Source organism: Ochlerotatus camptorhynchus, unplaced genomic scaffold (assembly GCF_037179485.1).
Source record: "Ochlerotatus camptorhynchus isolate MF236.1 unplaced genomic scaffold, CSIRO-AGI_Acam_v1.1 ptg000282l, whole genome shotgun sequence".
Lineage (NCBI taxonomy): Eukaryota > Metazoa > Arthropoda > Insecta > Diptera > Culicidae > Ochlerotatus > Ochlerotatus camptorhynchus.
The window spans coordinates 778,601-794,387 of NW_027040771.1; the positions used below are offsets into that span (position 1 = coordinate 778,601).

The 15,787-nt window shown below is 37.7% G+C and overlaps 1 protein-coding gene across 6 annotated transcripts in view; it reads right to left on the reverse strand.

The window, feature by feature from the left end:
* The window catches only part of Pits (Protein interacting with Ttk69 and Sin3A), a 65,128-nt gene that overhangs the window by 21,003 nt on the left and 28,338 nt on the right, over positions 1 to 15,787 (reverse strand). For 4 of the 6 annotated variants that reach the window (XM_065228103.1, XM_065228100.1, XM_065228102.1 and 1 more), the window contains one exon: positions 3,353 to 3,412. The exons of the other annotated variants lie outside the window; for them this stretch is intronic. In XM_065228103.1, coding sequence (XP_065084175.1) covers positions 3,353 to 3,412 — 60 coding nt within the window. The remainder of the gene's footprint in view (positions 1 to 3,352; positions 3,413 to 15,787) is intronic. 6 annotated transcript variants of the gene reach the window in all.

The window sequence follows — 15,787 nt, forward strand, 5'->3', positions numbered from 1 at the left end:
GGATCTCCCCAAAAACTTTGACATCATTTCAAAAATTGTTTTTATGTGTCCCACACATGATTTTTTGCAATGTGATCAACATAATTTTTTTCGCTGACCTACACTAAAACTCTCTGGCATTCCCTGACTTTCCAGGTTTTCCAGGTAGTCGACACCCTGGTTTTATCGTATTTTTTAAAAATAATTCAAATTCTTTAACGCTAAAAAATACTAAGTTGACAATCGTTGCAACCTTATGACCGTTTGTTTGAGTTTTGATATAGAATTACTATTAAATTAAATTGAAATTTATGCAGTAAAATCTTATTTTTTGTTATGAGAATCACGTCGAAGCAATCATTGGAGTCTCTCGATGGAATGCTATTATGATTTGTCTTGATATCTACCACCGAAAATGTTCTACGTGACAACTAAAAACGCAACTTATAATGATCAACCGGGTTGCGCTACCCGTATTATAATTGGTAATGCGCCCATGTAGGTTCAAATCCCACCGGTTGCTCATCATATGTGCTTTGCTTCTTAGTACCTGCTTTCTAAAAATAACTTAAAAAAATAGTTTCACATAAATTCTTTATAAAAAAAAGGGCAATTGACATCGTATTCAACCAGCAGATGAACAGACTGAACACTTAACACTAGCCAATGGACAGCACACAACACCCAGTAGACCAGTAGAGAAATTTGCTTTTAACGAAAAGTTCCATCGGCTGGAGCGGGCGTCGAACCCCTAAACGACGGGTGACGCCCAAAATAAAATAAAAATCTCAACCACCAAATAAAAGAAGAAAAAAACTTGGTTTTTTGGAGCATAGAGATTTTCTTTGGAGTAAAATTAGGATAGCTGCACCAGTTTACACATTTACAGTTTAAAATGATAAATTACCCATTTTTACCCCCTACTCAGGACCAGGATTATCTTGGAATTTAACTCAGTACTACCTTGGAATTCTCCTTACGTTTCACCTGGAGTCCGGAGTTTCTCAGAACTAATGTGAAAGGAATCCTCAGATTTCACTTTCCTAAAAATCATCGTCTGATATTTTCCTCTGAATTTCCTTGAAACTATTCTTAGAGATGCTTGGAAATTCTCATCAATTTCATTCATAAAAGTTCGTAAGCTTTGAAACTTTAGCAAGGCCTCTGGATTCTTGGAATTTATTATTTTTCCTTAGTCTTGAATATTTATGTTAGGCTGTATGGAACATGCTTGTTCAAAAACGCATTTTTGCATTTCAAAACAACGGAAAACCTTCTGAGCGGTATAGAGGCACACAAATTTGACACCTATTAGATGTCTTTTTGTATAAATAGTCACTCGAAATGGGTGCAAATTAAATGAAATCAATGACTTGCATCAAATTCAACACCAACTCGAACTCCATATAAGAAAATTTATTGTATATAACAAATTTGGTAACAGAGTCCATCTTGAAATACATTCTTATTTCTTTATATCAGCCATCCAAGTCGTCCAAGATCACGCAAACCTACGTCATTCGTCGATTGGATGACATTTTCAACTTGACATGATTCTCTCATTCCTGTCACAGTCTTCGAGGGAATTCTATCCAGACAATTGTACATTTCCTAGAGCGAATGATTGAAAGCATGCTCTGCACGACGGCTACAACGCTGACACGCTACCTCAGTGACTGACATGCCCGACGAGTGCTATATAGCAACTTACTTATACTTTGCTGACGTAATTCACCCAATTGCCCGAGTACCTAGCGTAGAGAGTAAGGTTTACATATTTATCATGAAGGTGTAAACAAATACAAAACAGAAGTCGTCGGTCTAGGAAAAAGAGCCGGGTTTCGTACGTCAACCTGCACCTTCCCCGAACGTGGTCCGTTTGTTATTATTTATTTCCATTTCAGTATTGAATAATCGTATAAAACTGAAACCGAACAGCAGCATGGTTCGGTTGAGTAAGCATGAAGTGTAAGGCCAGGAAGCCCGATAGAAAATAACTATCACAGCCGCGTGAAAAGAGGAAATGACCAAATGGCGTAATTTCTGACCGAATTCAAAGAGAGTGAGGGTTCCTACGTCAAGCGTAGTAGTACGACGAATTAAAGCAACAATCAAAGAGGAAAGGCAGATAAATGTGTGGAATTGTTGCACGCAAGAAACGGGGTAGTGAAGGGTGAGACACGATATATAAAAGACGAAGGCCTACAGAGAAAATAAAAAAAAAAACGTGCATCAAGTCTAGCATGTCTAAAAATAGAGCCATATATACACGGACCTTTGTTGAATAGCTCGCCGTTTCGTCGAGCGTACTGAACTGACTGCTTGAAACGTGACAAAATCGCGAACCACCAAAGGGAACAAAACAGGTTCGTCACGGAAGCCCAAAAACAGAAAAGCGCTCGCATAGTAATTAAAGGTATTAGACCGTTACACGAAATACTGCCCATATTTAAAATTGCTTGAAAATGAAACAAAAACAAACATTACGTGCCGGGTGTCAGTTATTAGTCTTTCTCACAAACCAGAGAAAAACAAAACCGAAAGCACGTGACATTTCTCTTATTGCAAAAGCTTGAATGACTCAGTCAATCCATGCAAGCACGTCTCACACAGTCTCTATTCCGGGCTTGGAACGAAAGGAGTGGTCGTCGTATTACTTCATCAACTCTTAGTCGCTCTCTGCTATTGTTGCTGATGGCAAGTAGCTCTGTTATTATTATTATGAATACTATCACGCCGAACTGAAGCTGAAAACTGAACCTTCTCGCATCGCCTCCTCCGACGGATGGTCGACGACGGGGCGATAGTAGGCGTAGCGCGATTCGAAAACATCCGCTTTGCAAACTATTTCCAGACGAACATGTGAAAAGGGCAAATGAGGCAACTGTAAACACTGACTTTAAATATCGATTTCTCGCGGATGAAGACTCATCCGGGCAAACCAACAGCAGCATCTTGTAGAGGAAGTTTACTCTATCAGAAGGTGTAGTTATTCATTCGTGAGAAATCGACGCGTTAAAGTGATGTGGCTCATTGGCCCATTTCAAATGTTTGTCTAGATTTCGCGTTGTTATTATTGTTACCGCACCATGGATAGGCGCTGTTGTACCGTTATGGTACGGCACTAACGATTGAAGTTCAAGATTGCACGTTGCACAATCAGACGGTTTTGGAAAAAAAAAATAACGAACAGGCATAGAGTAGAGAGAGAGAGATTACAATTTGAAAACAGAAGCGACAGTGAGTAACCTTCGATTATCTCATACGGGTTGTTTTGATGTATCTGTCTATTGTTTGTTTTCTACATAATTTTGCAATAGGTAATTGTTCCCAGATTTGGAATATTTATGCCAATAATATGGTTTCAACTTACATTTGTAACGTTGGACAACAGGGGCGTTCACGTAAATCCCCATGTTTTGTTGTTTTTGGTCTGGAAGAATAAGAATAATAGGAAATTTTTTATCAGAACCGAGATCGGACGATTGGTATGGTAAATTTTATTTATTGAAATCATGATATAAATATTAAAAAAAAACATCATACGAGAGGAAGACATGGACAAGCGGATTTTAGAAGTAAGTGCATTTTGTATTTTTATTTAAATAGCGATACCTAAGTATACGTTCACTTTTATACATTCGAAAATAGCAACTGTCCGATCTCGGTCGCCCGAAGATTATCCTCACAGCGTACAAATAGAGGACGATACGTTAGTATGTCAATGCCCAATTTCAATAGCTTTACGGGGCCGTGAATCAGTTTTTGAGTAACAAAAATCTTAAAGCTAAGCTGCTCATAAACGCGACACTAACATCTTTGATTGGTATCCCATTTTACATGGGACAGTTAAGGGTTTAGATAGTTAGCATAACGGGCAGGAATGGGTCGCTTTTTGGAGCAAAGTTCATTACTTTATAAAAAGATAACGTCAAGTCCAATGAAATTTTCATTTCATCCATCTCAAAATATTCTATTTTTCACTCAAGGTTCACTCTAGTGCGCACCTTCAGTGAAAACACGGAGTGTTGCTCTACGGTGCGAAAATGTTGAAGTTTGATCGGGAAAATATTAGCATTATCGATCTATTTTAAGATGGATTAACTGAAAATTCAAAACGGGACAACAAAAAGAGAATACTATTATTGAAATGATGACATTTCGGCACCAACATTTCACAAGGGCGAAATTACTTTTGTAAACATTGGCTATAGCTATAGTTCTTCTGTCAGCTGGCATCGTTAATTTGCAGGAGTAAACTTTTATTTGCGAGAAATTGACTGTTGAAGTTATAGTTTACAAAAGCAGTTTCACCCTAATGAAATGTTGGCACTGATTTGTTACAATTCGATATACCCGTTCGATTTTGGCAACACATGATTTCAGTCTTCTAAGCCCTCCACAAACTTTAATAATTGTAAACGTAATCATCAGGACCAGGGCTCTACATTTTCGAAGCTCAAAAATGAACTCGAGTTTTTTTTTCACTCATACAAAGTGTTCAACGCTTCGTTTCTTTAACACCTAGCTGACTATCAGCAAGAAACGAAAATGAAAAAGAAGCACGCTTAGAAGAAAGGCTGGCTGTGAATCTTCTCGTCGTAGCTTTGCTCATCGCTTTCTCGATCGTCGATTTTTTGGTTAAACGACACCTCATTATGGCTTTCAATCGTATTCACGAACACTCTATCACCGCTATTTCAATTTGTTTAAAATGCGTTATGTTCCGTTTTCGTTATTTTTTTTAGATGGAAGATACATTAAACATATTACGTGTAATCTTCAAGTGTTTTCACGTGACAAATGCTTTAAATATATATTTTCATTTTCCGTCATATACGTCATGAAAGCTATGTTGATGTGTTTCATGAAAGACGAAACTATCAAAGTCGAGCGCTCTTTCACTCGTCCGTTTGTTTCACCGAAGCTTGAAAGAAAGACGAATGGAGCGACGGGAGAAAGAGAGACAAGCGATTGAACATTTGTTTGTGCACGGCGACTGAAGATCTAGAATGCTGCGAAGCTGTTGGACTTTAGCAGAAAAAGAAAGCCAGCAGATTGAAGCTGAAATTGTGACGCCCTAATCAGGACACATTTCAAAAGCTTCGCAACCAATTACACTGGCAATCTTAGAAAAAATATTAAACTGTATAGCACATGCAAATCAAAGATATTGAGGACGTGTTACCAAAATTGAACGGATACGGATATAAAAGTCCACGTTTTCATGAGGATTTTAATAGAACATGGGACAGTTATGCGGCAGTATAGAAGAACTATAAACATGAGAGTAAGACGCAGGAAGGGTAGAATTTATCCAAGTGTGAAATTTTGGATTTCACTTCTTAAAATCTCCAAGAACTATTTCAACTTCCGTAAAGTGTCGGAACTCTCGAAAGCCTGAGATTCTGAACCCGGAGTTATCGTTGCTATCAATATAAACAATGACAAGAATTCTAAAGGTCGGGCAAAAGATCGGAAAGACAAAAGGTCAGTATTCGAAAACTTTATTAGTGTCTTTCTAAGAAAACTGTGCGTAAGCATTGCATAGAACATGGGCAGTTATGCGTATAACGGCGGCTTATTTAATACATTATTTTGTGCCTTATTTTTATTTTTTATTCTTTAATTAACAAAGAAGAAGTGAGCCTAAGACACCAAAATAATTCAACGGAAAACCATAGTTTTATTGGCGATTGCGCACAACTAATAGCACATGCAATACGCAATATTTTTCAGCAGTTCCACGCCAAATGACGAATCGATCAGATGTGACCTTGACCGTCTTATTGATTTTATTATTCAATTTTGCTTAGAATTGCTTACCGTCTTGTTAATATCCTGAAAAGGAATATTTGTTTTCTACAACTTTGTCTCAGACGTCGTTTTCGAGTTATGATTTGTTAAAAAATCTCGAATACACCATTTTGAAGATTAGTGAAAGTTTCACGCAAGTCGGTGAAGGTCGAGTCTGAAATTCAATTTTTGTTTTGCTTATGGCCTTGAAATGCTCTATTTCATTCAACATAAAATACTAAAACCAATGCTCGTCATGGACACAAAGTTATCTGAAACCCAAATGTTAAAAAACGAGCAGCTTTCAAGAAAGAGAAAATTGTATAAGGTCAGATTTAACTTTGGTTTGGTCAGAAAACATTAGATTCAGAAAATTCGACCTTTTGTCTTTCAAGTTTCAAGTTTGTCGACCTTTTAGCCCACATCCCCTAAAGTAGATATTAAACATATTCAAACATTGGTAGACAGTGTATATACAACTGGCAGACCAGCAACTAAGCACATTTGGACCTCCAGTAACTAGTGTAACTATTGGAACTTTATGAAAAAAAAAACCCTGGAAATATCTAAAATGTTGGTCCACAAATAACTTTCAAGATTCTCGCACTTCTAATAATTTTCATATTTTCGGGAAAGAACTGTCGGAAACCTCCTAAAGGCCACCAAACTATAATTATAAATCTTGAAACACCGATAACTCTACAAATTCCTTGAACACCGGAATTCCAGAAACATGTGGAACTGTGAGAGCTCTTGGAACATAAATACTTTATGAGCTTTAGCAACTCCTAAAACTTCATGAGCTCTAGTTCAGCAACTCTTAACATTTTGTGGAATTTCAAAAAATCAGGAACTAAATATTTAAACCAAGGCAAACTTCTGAAATTCCCGATACTTCAAGAACTACCATACACAGCGAGTCATTAAAATTGTGATAACCTAGAAACTTAAGGAGTTGTTTCTGTTGATAGGGAGTTTTTTTTTTAGTAGTAGAAAATCCCGATTTGCCGGAGTTTCAAGAGCTTTTAAAGCTGCTCGAAAGTCTCGAAGGAGCTCACAAAGTACTGACATGGATCCCGTCCACCATGCCCATTGGGAACTTTCTGAAGCTCGGATGGGTTCTAGAGTTCTACAAGAATTGTCACTGTATCTTCAGATATCAGAGATTAGAAAACTTCCTGAGGCCGAAGCCGATTCAATGGCGTTTTAATGCGTTAGGCCAAGTTTGGGGTCAAGAAGCAGTGTTAGATTTTTAACAATTTTTCAACAATTAGTTACTCTTCATCAAATATTACAGTTGAAAAGGTAAATACATTTAGAAGTCATCTGCAGCGAAAGCATTTCATTTTGCGAAAAAAAAAAATTTCTCTCGAATAATACAGGTAAAGCCCTACTCTAGAAACTCAATGAGTTTCTGTTGATAGAGAGATTTTTTCTGGAGTAGTAGGATATTCTGAACTTTCTGTATTTGCCAGAGTTTCAAGAGTTCCGAAGGTCTTGAAGGAGCTCACAAAGTATTGACATGGATCCCGTCCACCGTCTCCATTGGGTTCTGGAGTTCTGCAAGAATTCTCACTGTATCTTGAGATATCAGAGTTCCGAAAGCTCCCCGAGTAGTGTTCCCAGAATTCTGAAAGTTTCTAGATTTGTTGATTCCGGTTGATACTATCAGAGTTCAGAGAGCTACCGAGAGTTTAGGGCGCTTCTAAAGGGCCACAAAGGGATCTGACGCGTTGCTGCAAAGTGACAGCTAAATCAATTGTCTAGCTGTCAAATTTACGTCAACGCAACGCAAACGGATCTAATGTCGGTGGCCCTTAAGGACTCCTGCTGTTCCGTGAGTCTCTAGGACTTTTGTAACTACTTAGAGTAGTGTCCGTCAATATATAGGTCACGACCAATCGGTCGGTATCTCCTTTCAGGAAACTTCAATGACAGTTTTTGCGACTCATGGCCTATTTTGACGTTTTAAGGACTGATTTATAATTTTATGTTACGCCTATTCTGTTGATTTAAAAGTCATGTTGACGTTCTTAAAAGTATTTTGGTGTTTTGTTCCAGGCCATTTTTCGGTAATTTTATGCTTTTCAAACGTTCAGAAGTCATTTTGACGATTTCTAAATTATTCTAGAAGTTTACAAACCTTTTTGGTGTATTTAGGGTAGTGTTTTAATGTCCTGACAACCCGTGAATGAGGAAACAGCTGATGGCTCTTCCCGGAAATTCCCGGGAATTGGGAAATATTTTTATCCAGTATCCAAATATTATTTTCGATTATTCTGCCAACAGCGGAAAAATTTATACTTTGGGCTGGAAATTTTCGGGTGTCACTACACGGTGATAAGCAAGTAATACTCAGAATAAGAGCCATGATTACCGTACAAATCAAATTGGAATCACTTCACCGTGACGACAAGTGACAAGTTTTCACCATGAAGTGACATCCGTAATAAGCCCCGTTGCTTAATAACATACTGAAAACCCGAAGTGTGTTTATTTTAATGTTTTAAATTAACAAAAAATACAATTTTTTAGAGATCTCAACAGGTGTCCCCCTTGAAAAAAAAAATCAAGGATTGGACATAATTTTAAGATTCTGACACTTTGAAGAATTGTGTACAGGATTTTTAAGAAAATACTAAACGTAAGGGAATTTTACAAAAAAATAAATGAGGGATAGTTATGTAGGAGTTCTGGGGAGGATTCTACAGGAATTCTACAAGAAGTTCCAGGTAATTTTGAGAAGTATTTTAAAAAAATGTTAGGATAACTCAAGGTGAGTTCTGAAGAGACTATTATCAGGATTGAAAAGATAATTCCAGGGAAATCTAAGGAAAATGTGAAGGAAATTCAGGGAGAATTCTATAAGGGAAAACGGAAGAGATTTGATAAACTTTATGCTAAACTGTTTGCGATATAACCTGACATTGTCCCTAATGATCAAATTATAGATGATCATAATTCTTTACGTAACTCTTTAATTGGGTTCTTTAAGGGTATTGAGGTAAATGTATATTCGTAATCTGCATTAAAAATGGAATCCAAATCCAAATTTTCATCAATTTTGGTACACTGGAACTATTTTAAATAAGAACGATTACATTTGCAAAAATCACCTTATTAGCGCCCCTCGGTGTCACTTTGTATGGGAGCGAGCTGTCAGTTTGTCAGCTTTGTGTCAAACAGTGAAGTTATTATTTAGCTTTAAATCTTGATTTAAAAATCGAGATGAAAGTGTGTGGGCTCGAAAAAAATATCGCTGTGTTCAGAAAACGAACCTCTTTCAGATAATATATGAAAACCGATAATTTTTTTTCTAAATTAAAGAACCCAATTACGTCAAACTTAGCCAAGGGTCCCATTTCATACCTTTTAATTCTTTTCCAGAAACGAGCGAGCATACGGCGGGAAATTGCTTAAATATTAATTATCCTATCGAAGAAAATACTGAGGAAAACTCCATGTAAATGTCGATAATAACTTCAAGGGAATCTTATTCTGATGACAGCTCAAAAAAAATCTTTGCTGCATTTGAAGCTGGCTTAAAGATTGTATCAAGGGAATTCCTAGGAGACTTAATTAGCATTTTTAGGATTAACAAGGAATTTCCGGGAGGAATCCAAAGAGAACAATTCCAAAGGTATTTTGAATATATTTCCCAAGAATTCTGAGTAGCAGTCCAGGAAGATTAGGCTGATAGTTCTACGAGATTTCTAATGAGAGTTTCTAAATAACTTCGAAGAGAATTCCAAGGAAATTCCAATAGATTTTCTCCGCGCTTTTTGAGAAGAATTTCAGGAGAATTCTAAGAAGCAGTCCCAAGGAATTCTGATGAGAATTACAAGGTAATTTAGGGACAATACTCCCATAGCTCAGTCGGTAGAGGCGCAGCTACAAAGCAAGACCATGCTGGAGGTGGCTGGGTTCAATTCTCGGTCTGGTCTAGGAATTTTTCGGGTTGGAAAATTTCTCGACTTCCCTGGGCATAGAAGTATGATTGTACTTGCCTCAAAATTATACCAATCCATAAATGGTACAGGCATCGAGAGCTCTCAATTAATAACTGTGGAAGTGCATCTAGAACACTAAGTTTAGAGCACGGAATAAGCTAATATGCGATATGCAATAAGCTTGAAATGCGAAGAATAAGACTTTGGGAAACCTGGGGTGAATTTCAACATCAAGGGAATCTTAAGGATAATTCCTAGATAATTATGATAAGAATTTCAAGAAAATTCTTGGGTAAACTGAGGTAAGCTTTCAAGGTTCAAAAACATACAAAATTATTCAAAATGCAGGACATTGGACATCGAAAAACTTTTAAGATAGCGAAGCTAACATAAATCAAGTGCCAGGGGCTTGGATTTTTTCTAGTATTCTGCCTGGAATTAATTAAAAAAATAAAGATCTTGGGCTTGACAAATTTATTAAACTCTGGGACATTTCTAATTTGTTTTGTTCTGATTCTTAACTTTTGATATCTCGTACTAAGTACGGGAAAGTAAAGATTTGCAAGCTTGAAGAAATATTCAAAATATCAGATTTTGATTAACTGAAAAAGCAAATTATCTTAAGGCTCAAATCAAAGTTATTTCCCCGTTGTTTCCCATTCTCGTTTAATTCCCGGTTTTCCCGGTTCAATGGTCACGCTGTCATTATAGTCCCATTCAGATAGGAAACCCACAGTACACGGGACTGTTGTGTGAATAGCGGCAGTATAGTAGACTTTAGAATAACTTGTTCAATAAACTAACAGAGTAAGACGGCAGCGGAGTTTTCATTCTCGAGAAATATTGCACAACAGTCCCATATAGATGTTTTTCAGAACTGAGTTATACATTAGAATCGATTGCAAACTACCGGCATTTTACATTGTGCACTACAAGTTATTTGTTTTGTTCAGAAAATATCGTGAAACATACCAAAACTAGGTGGTCCCATCCATAAGAGCATGTGGAGTAAAAAAATGCAAACGCGTTTTTCTCGGCTTGCTGTTCTTCCAGATGAGACTGATACGCTTCAATGGGCAGAATATAGTAGGCTCTTAGAAAACAAAAACCAGCAGTTTTACTCGTTTAAATATTAAACAAACTTAAGCATTTAGCGAATCATAATCACCTACCAACTCACTTAAGATTTGCCAAATGACGTCGTGCGATGAAAGTCGAAAACCAGATTACCGTCGGCAAAATTTCGCGCTTTCCGACTCGCAGAACCAATCTTTCGCAGATTCGTGTCAACTCCCGCACTGTACGTCCGCCCCACCACCCCGTGGCCATTGAACTTCTCTTGCAATCTACCCGTCTCAGCCTACCACCAACACAACAGTGCCATCTGGCTAGCTGTGTGCGAAGCGAATGTGTTCTACACGAGCCATTTCACCTTATTTCTGCGCGCTCTATTTCCGTTCCGTTCCCAACGCCATTGTGTGCGAAACCAGCCACACAGTCAGTGTACGCTTTTCCTCCCAGACCGGCCCACCTCCCAGTCAGTCAGCCAGGCAGCCATGACCGCCGACTCGTCCTTGGATTGTGTGGATTTTTTTTTCGCAAACTCTCACTAGCGCTGATCTTCTTCTTGGTGTTCTTCATCAGCCTTTCACTACTACGCACGCGATGCGGATCACCACTACAAAAGTGGAGCGCTATCCGTTCTATGTAAAATTATGCCGTTTCTTCGCCCTCAATGCAAACCACGCAAACATTCGCCCCATCTTTTTCCTTCGGTTGCATGACTTTACTATGTAGGTAGGTAGGTAGTGGAGTACATAGCAGTTATAAATTCTCCGCCAAATACCAAACCAGCCAAGCCAGCCAGCCAGCCCGTCAACCAGTCAGTCAAGTTTCGTGACGTGAAACCCCGCACGGCCCCGCCATGGGGCGTCAGTGTAGACTCCCCCCTTTCTAGACTTTCTAGAGTTTGTGTCGGTGTGTGTGTGTGTGCGTAATACCGGTTTGTCGGTGTGTGTTGCGAGGGCCAATGTGGAACGCGAGTCTGCTGTCTCGGTCGGGATGCATTGCGCAGATTCTCGTGGTATAATGTATACATTGACGACGCGGGTTGGTGAGGATGGAAAGGCATTGGGGTGTTGGGGGGATAACGAGGGGGAACAGACGCGCCTGACGACGACGACGAAGACGACGGTTTTCTACGTAAGCAAGCATAAATTGAAGGTATCTCTCCTATGTATGCACTGCTGTACGGGCCCTGGTCTGTCGGAAATATGTAGCTGATGGGGAAGAAAGGAAATAAGATGCAACCGGGGAAACCAGAAGTAGAAACTGATGCCAACTACAGGTTGACTGGAATCTGGTGCTACACTAGATGCGGTTGCATCCGAATGGAAGTGTGGGGGAGTTTAGTGCAGTGATTCTGACAACGAGAATGTGGAGAGCTTTCATATTGTTGAACTGAAATTGTTGGTAGTCAATGGGTAACATTTTTGCTGGATTTCGATTTTTTTTCATTTGTGTGAACACAAACAGTTTTGAATAAATAATAAATAAATAAAGAGTGGACTCCCAGAACTTACAATGTTATGTCAGAAGATTTCGAAACACATTTAGCGAAGTTCTAGGGTAAGTTTGAATGGCAATTTAAGAAGTCTTAGATGCAATTTCTGGAGAGGTTTATAGATATATACTAAGATTATAAGATGGTTCCGGTGATCTTTGGTGGTATAGTTTAGATTTAGAAATATTCAATGAAGTTTAGTGTATACCAGAACATATCCATCGCGAGTCAGTTCATCAAACTTAGAAGACAAGCAAAACTATTAATTAGTTGAATTTCCTGATCTTGATTCCTGAACATATCTTCGAGGTCTTCTTAGCATATTAATTGATGGCTTTCATTTTACTATTTTAGTGCTTAAGACTGTGCTGGATTTGGAGGGAAGCATGGCTTTACAATCCTCTTGATTTGTCTCCTAAAGTATACTTACTCTGAAGGCTATCTGGAATCGATCTGAAGGTTTTACAAATTGAGCTGAACCTTGAAGGTAACTAAATAGTCCCAAATTTCTACCTGGTGAACTTTGGACTTGATGCCATCTGAAGTATCCTTTGTGGCTTAGATTTTATAGAAACGCCCACTTTTCTCGGTATGGAATGCATGTACTAGGAGTTATTTAGCATGTTTAGGGTTTACAAGGAGTTTCCGGGAGGAATCCCAAGAGAACAATTTCAAAGGATTTTGAATATATTTCCAAAGAATTCTGAGTAGCATTGTAGTCAGATTAGGAAGATAGTTCCACAAGATATCTTATGAGAGTTTCAAAAGAATTCCGAAGGGAATTCCAAGGAAATTCCACTCAAGCGCATTTTGAGAAGAATTTCAATTCTGAGAAACAGTCCCAAGGAATTCTGATGATAATTCGACGTAACTGAGGGACAATACTTTGGGAGTCCTGGGATGAATTTAGACATCAAGGGAATCCTAAGGATAATTCCTAGATAATTCTGATTACAATTTCAAGAAAATTCAGAGGTAAACTTTAAGGGAATTCTGAGTAGAAATTTCAGTAGTATGTGACATGAAAATCTTTCAAGGTTAATAAACATACAAAGTTATTCAAACTGCCGGACATCGGACATTGAATTTTTTTTGAGATAGCGAAGCTAACATAAATCAAGTGTAGTCTCCCTGGCATTATATAGAAAAAATCTCAAGATCTTGGTCATGACAAATTTATTAAGCTCTGGGACATTTCTAATTTGATGGTATCATACTTATTTTTTGGTATCTAGTACTAAGGGAAAGGTAAACTGAATTCGCAGCAACTTACACACTAAGATTATTTCACCGAAATCTGTGAAATTTTACCGAAATCTCAACAGCTGAACGTTCGGTAAGCAGTTCGGTGATTTTTCACAGATTTCCTGTAATTTTTCACTGAATATCTGTGAAAAATTATAGGAAATCTGTGAATAATCACCGAATTGTTTACCGAACGTTCAGCTGTTGAGATTTCGGTGAAAATTCACAGATTTCGGTAAAATAATCTTAGTATGTATCTTAAAGTTTAAATCAAATTTCCATTTATTTCCCGGATGTTTTCGATTCCCGGTTAGTTCTCGGTTCAGTAGTCACGCTTCAGAAAACTATTAATGAGTTGAATCTCCTAGATTTTATGATCTTGATTCCTGAACATATCTTCGAGGTCTTCTGAGCTTTTTTATTGATGGCTTTCATTTTACCATTTTAGTGCTTAAGACTGTGCTGGATTTGGAGGAAAGCCTGGAGTTACAGTACTCTTGATTTGTCTCCTAAAGTATACTTACTCTAAAGGCTATCTGGAATCGATCTGAAGGTTTTACACATTGAGCTGAACCTTGAAGGTAACTAAATTGTCCCAAACTTTTACCTGATGGACTTTGGACTTGATGTGATCTGAAGTATCCTTTGTGGCTCAGATTTTCTATAAGCGCACAATATATAATCCATCTCACACTTCATGTTTGGCAATGGTTTAAAGTAAAAACAAATGTGTCGAAATTTATGCCACAAACTAATAGATGCAAACATGTTTAGCCCTGGAAAACGAAGTGGATAGCTCTATTGTAGATCCAGCAACCTATGTCAAGAATTACTAATAATAGTAACTCACACACAATAAATCACGCCATCATGCATTACCTTTATCAAATGAATAATGGAATAATACAATAATTTAAAATAAGAAACATATCACCCAATTTTACGAAATGACGGGCATGATGAAAGGACTGAATCAAATGATGAAAAACAACAAAAAACCGCAACCGGGTATGTGTTTTCTCAACAAATGAGTGTTTTGGACCCTAATTTGAAGCGGTTTGACTCATTGAACTTTCTTGATAAGTATTTCATGGAGAGTAGGTAGGAGCTCTGCGGATTCAACTCATTTCCCCTCACTACATTTTTGGGAAGTCATAGAAAATAATATTGGACCTGTTTTAAGATCGCAATCTAATTCCGGGATTCAGAGCTGGTAGTGGGTATTTGATACAATAGTAGTGACTTTAGTGACTAAAATAACGAAAATAGTGACTAGATAGTGACTTTAAAACAAGCAAAAAGTTACCAATAGTGACATTTATTGATTGGAAAGATATGAAAAATATAAATCCTATCTTTCGTTGATTGCGACCCACTTTGAGAAATATTAAAAACTCACAACCCACAATGAGCATTGTTCAAGCTTATTTAAAATAAAACAAATGGTTGAAGGATCCTATAAATTTGATTTCGAAAAACTCAGTATTTATTGAAAAATCTAGAGCAAAGTCCACTTCAAACCTCCATTTCGTCACACAGTACTCATTTTTCTGCCTCGATTTTTTGGAAACAAACCCTTTACTAAGTTGAATTTAGATTCAGATCGCAAATTGGTCATTGGAATGAATTTCGGGATGTGGATAATATAGAAATTTCCTAGGAAATCTTGGACTTCAGAAAAATTGAGGCGCCGGATGCTCACAGTCTCAGCCTTGGAAATTTTTTGGCAATTTTAAAACAAGCAATTTCAATGATCTCGAATACAGAAACTTCTGTAACACCTCAAACATAGACAGATTTTGATAACTGTGGAACCTAGGCAACTGTTCTAAGACACATTCTCATTATTCTGGAACGAGGAAAATGTTCCCACTTGGGCAGAAAAGTTAAAGGTATTGGAATTTTTTTTTTAAATGCTGCAAATGCAAACAAATTAAGAAAGCCTGGAATAATTTTCGACATGATATGATTATGAAGTTCACGGTTCTAGAAAAAATTCAAATGCTTTTGAAACATAAACAAGATATTTTCATTTTCATTTTGCAGCGTTAGGTGGGGCAATGGGAGGGCAAGTTAATCCAAAGCCGAGGATAAAGGAAGGGTAATGGCTGAATAGTCTATGCGGACCACTTGAACGCCATGGGAAAAGGAAGGGATCGAATAGGTCGGTTATTGAGGGGTTTTGAGGAAATGACACATAATACTAGATTTGTGATGCAAAATGTAAAGAAACCGAAAATCCATCTCCCACTGA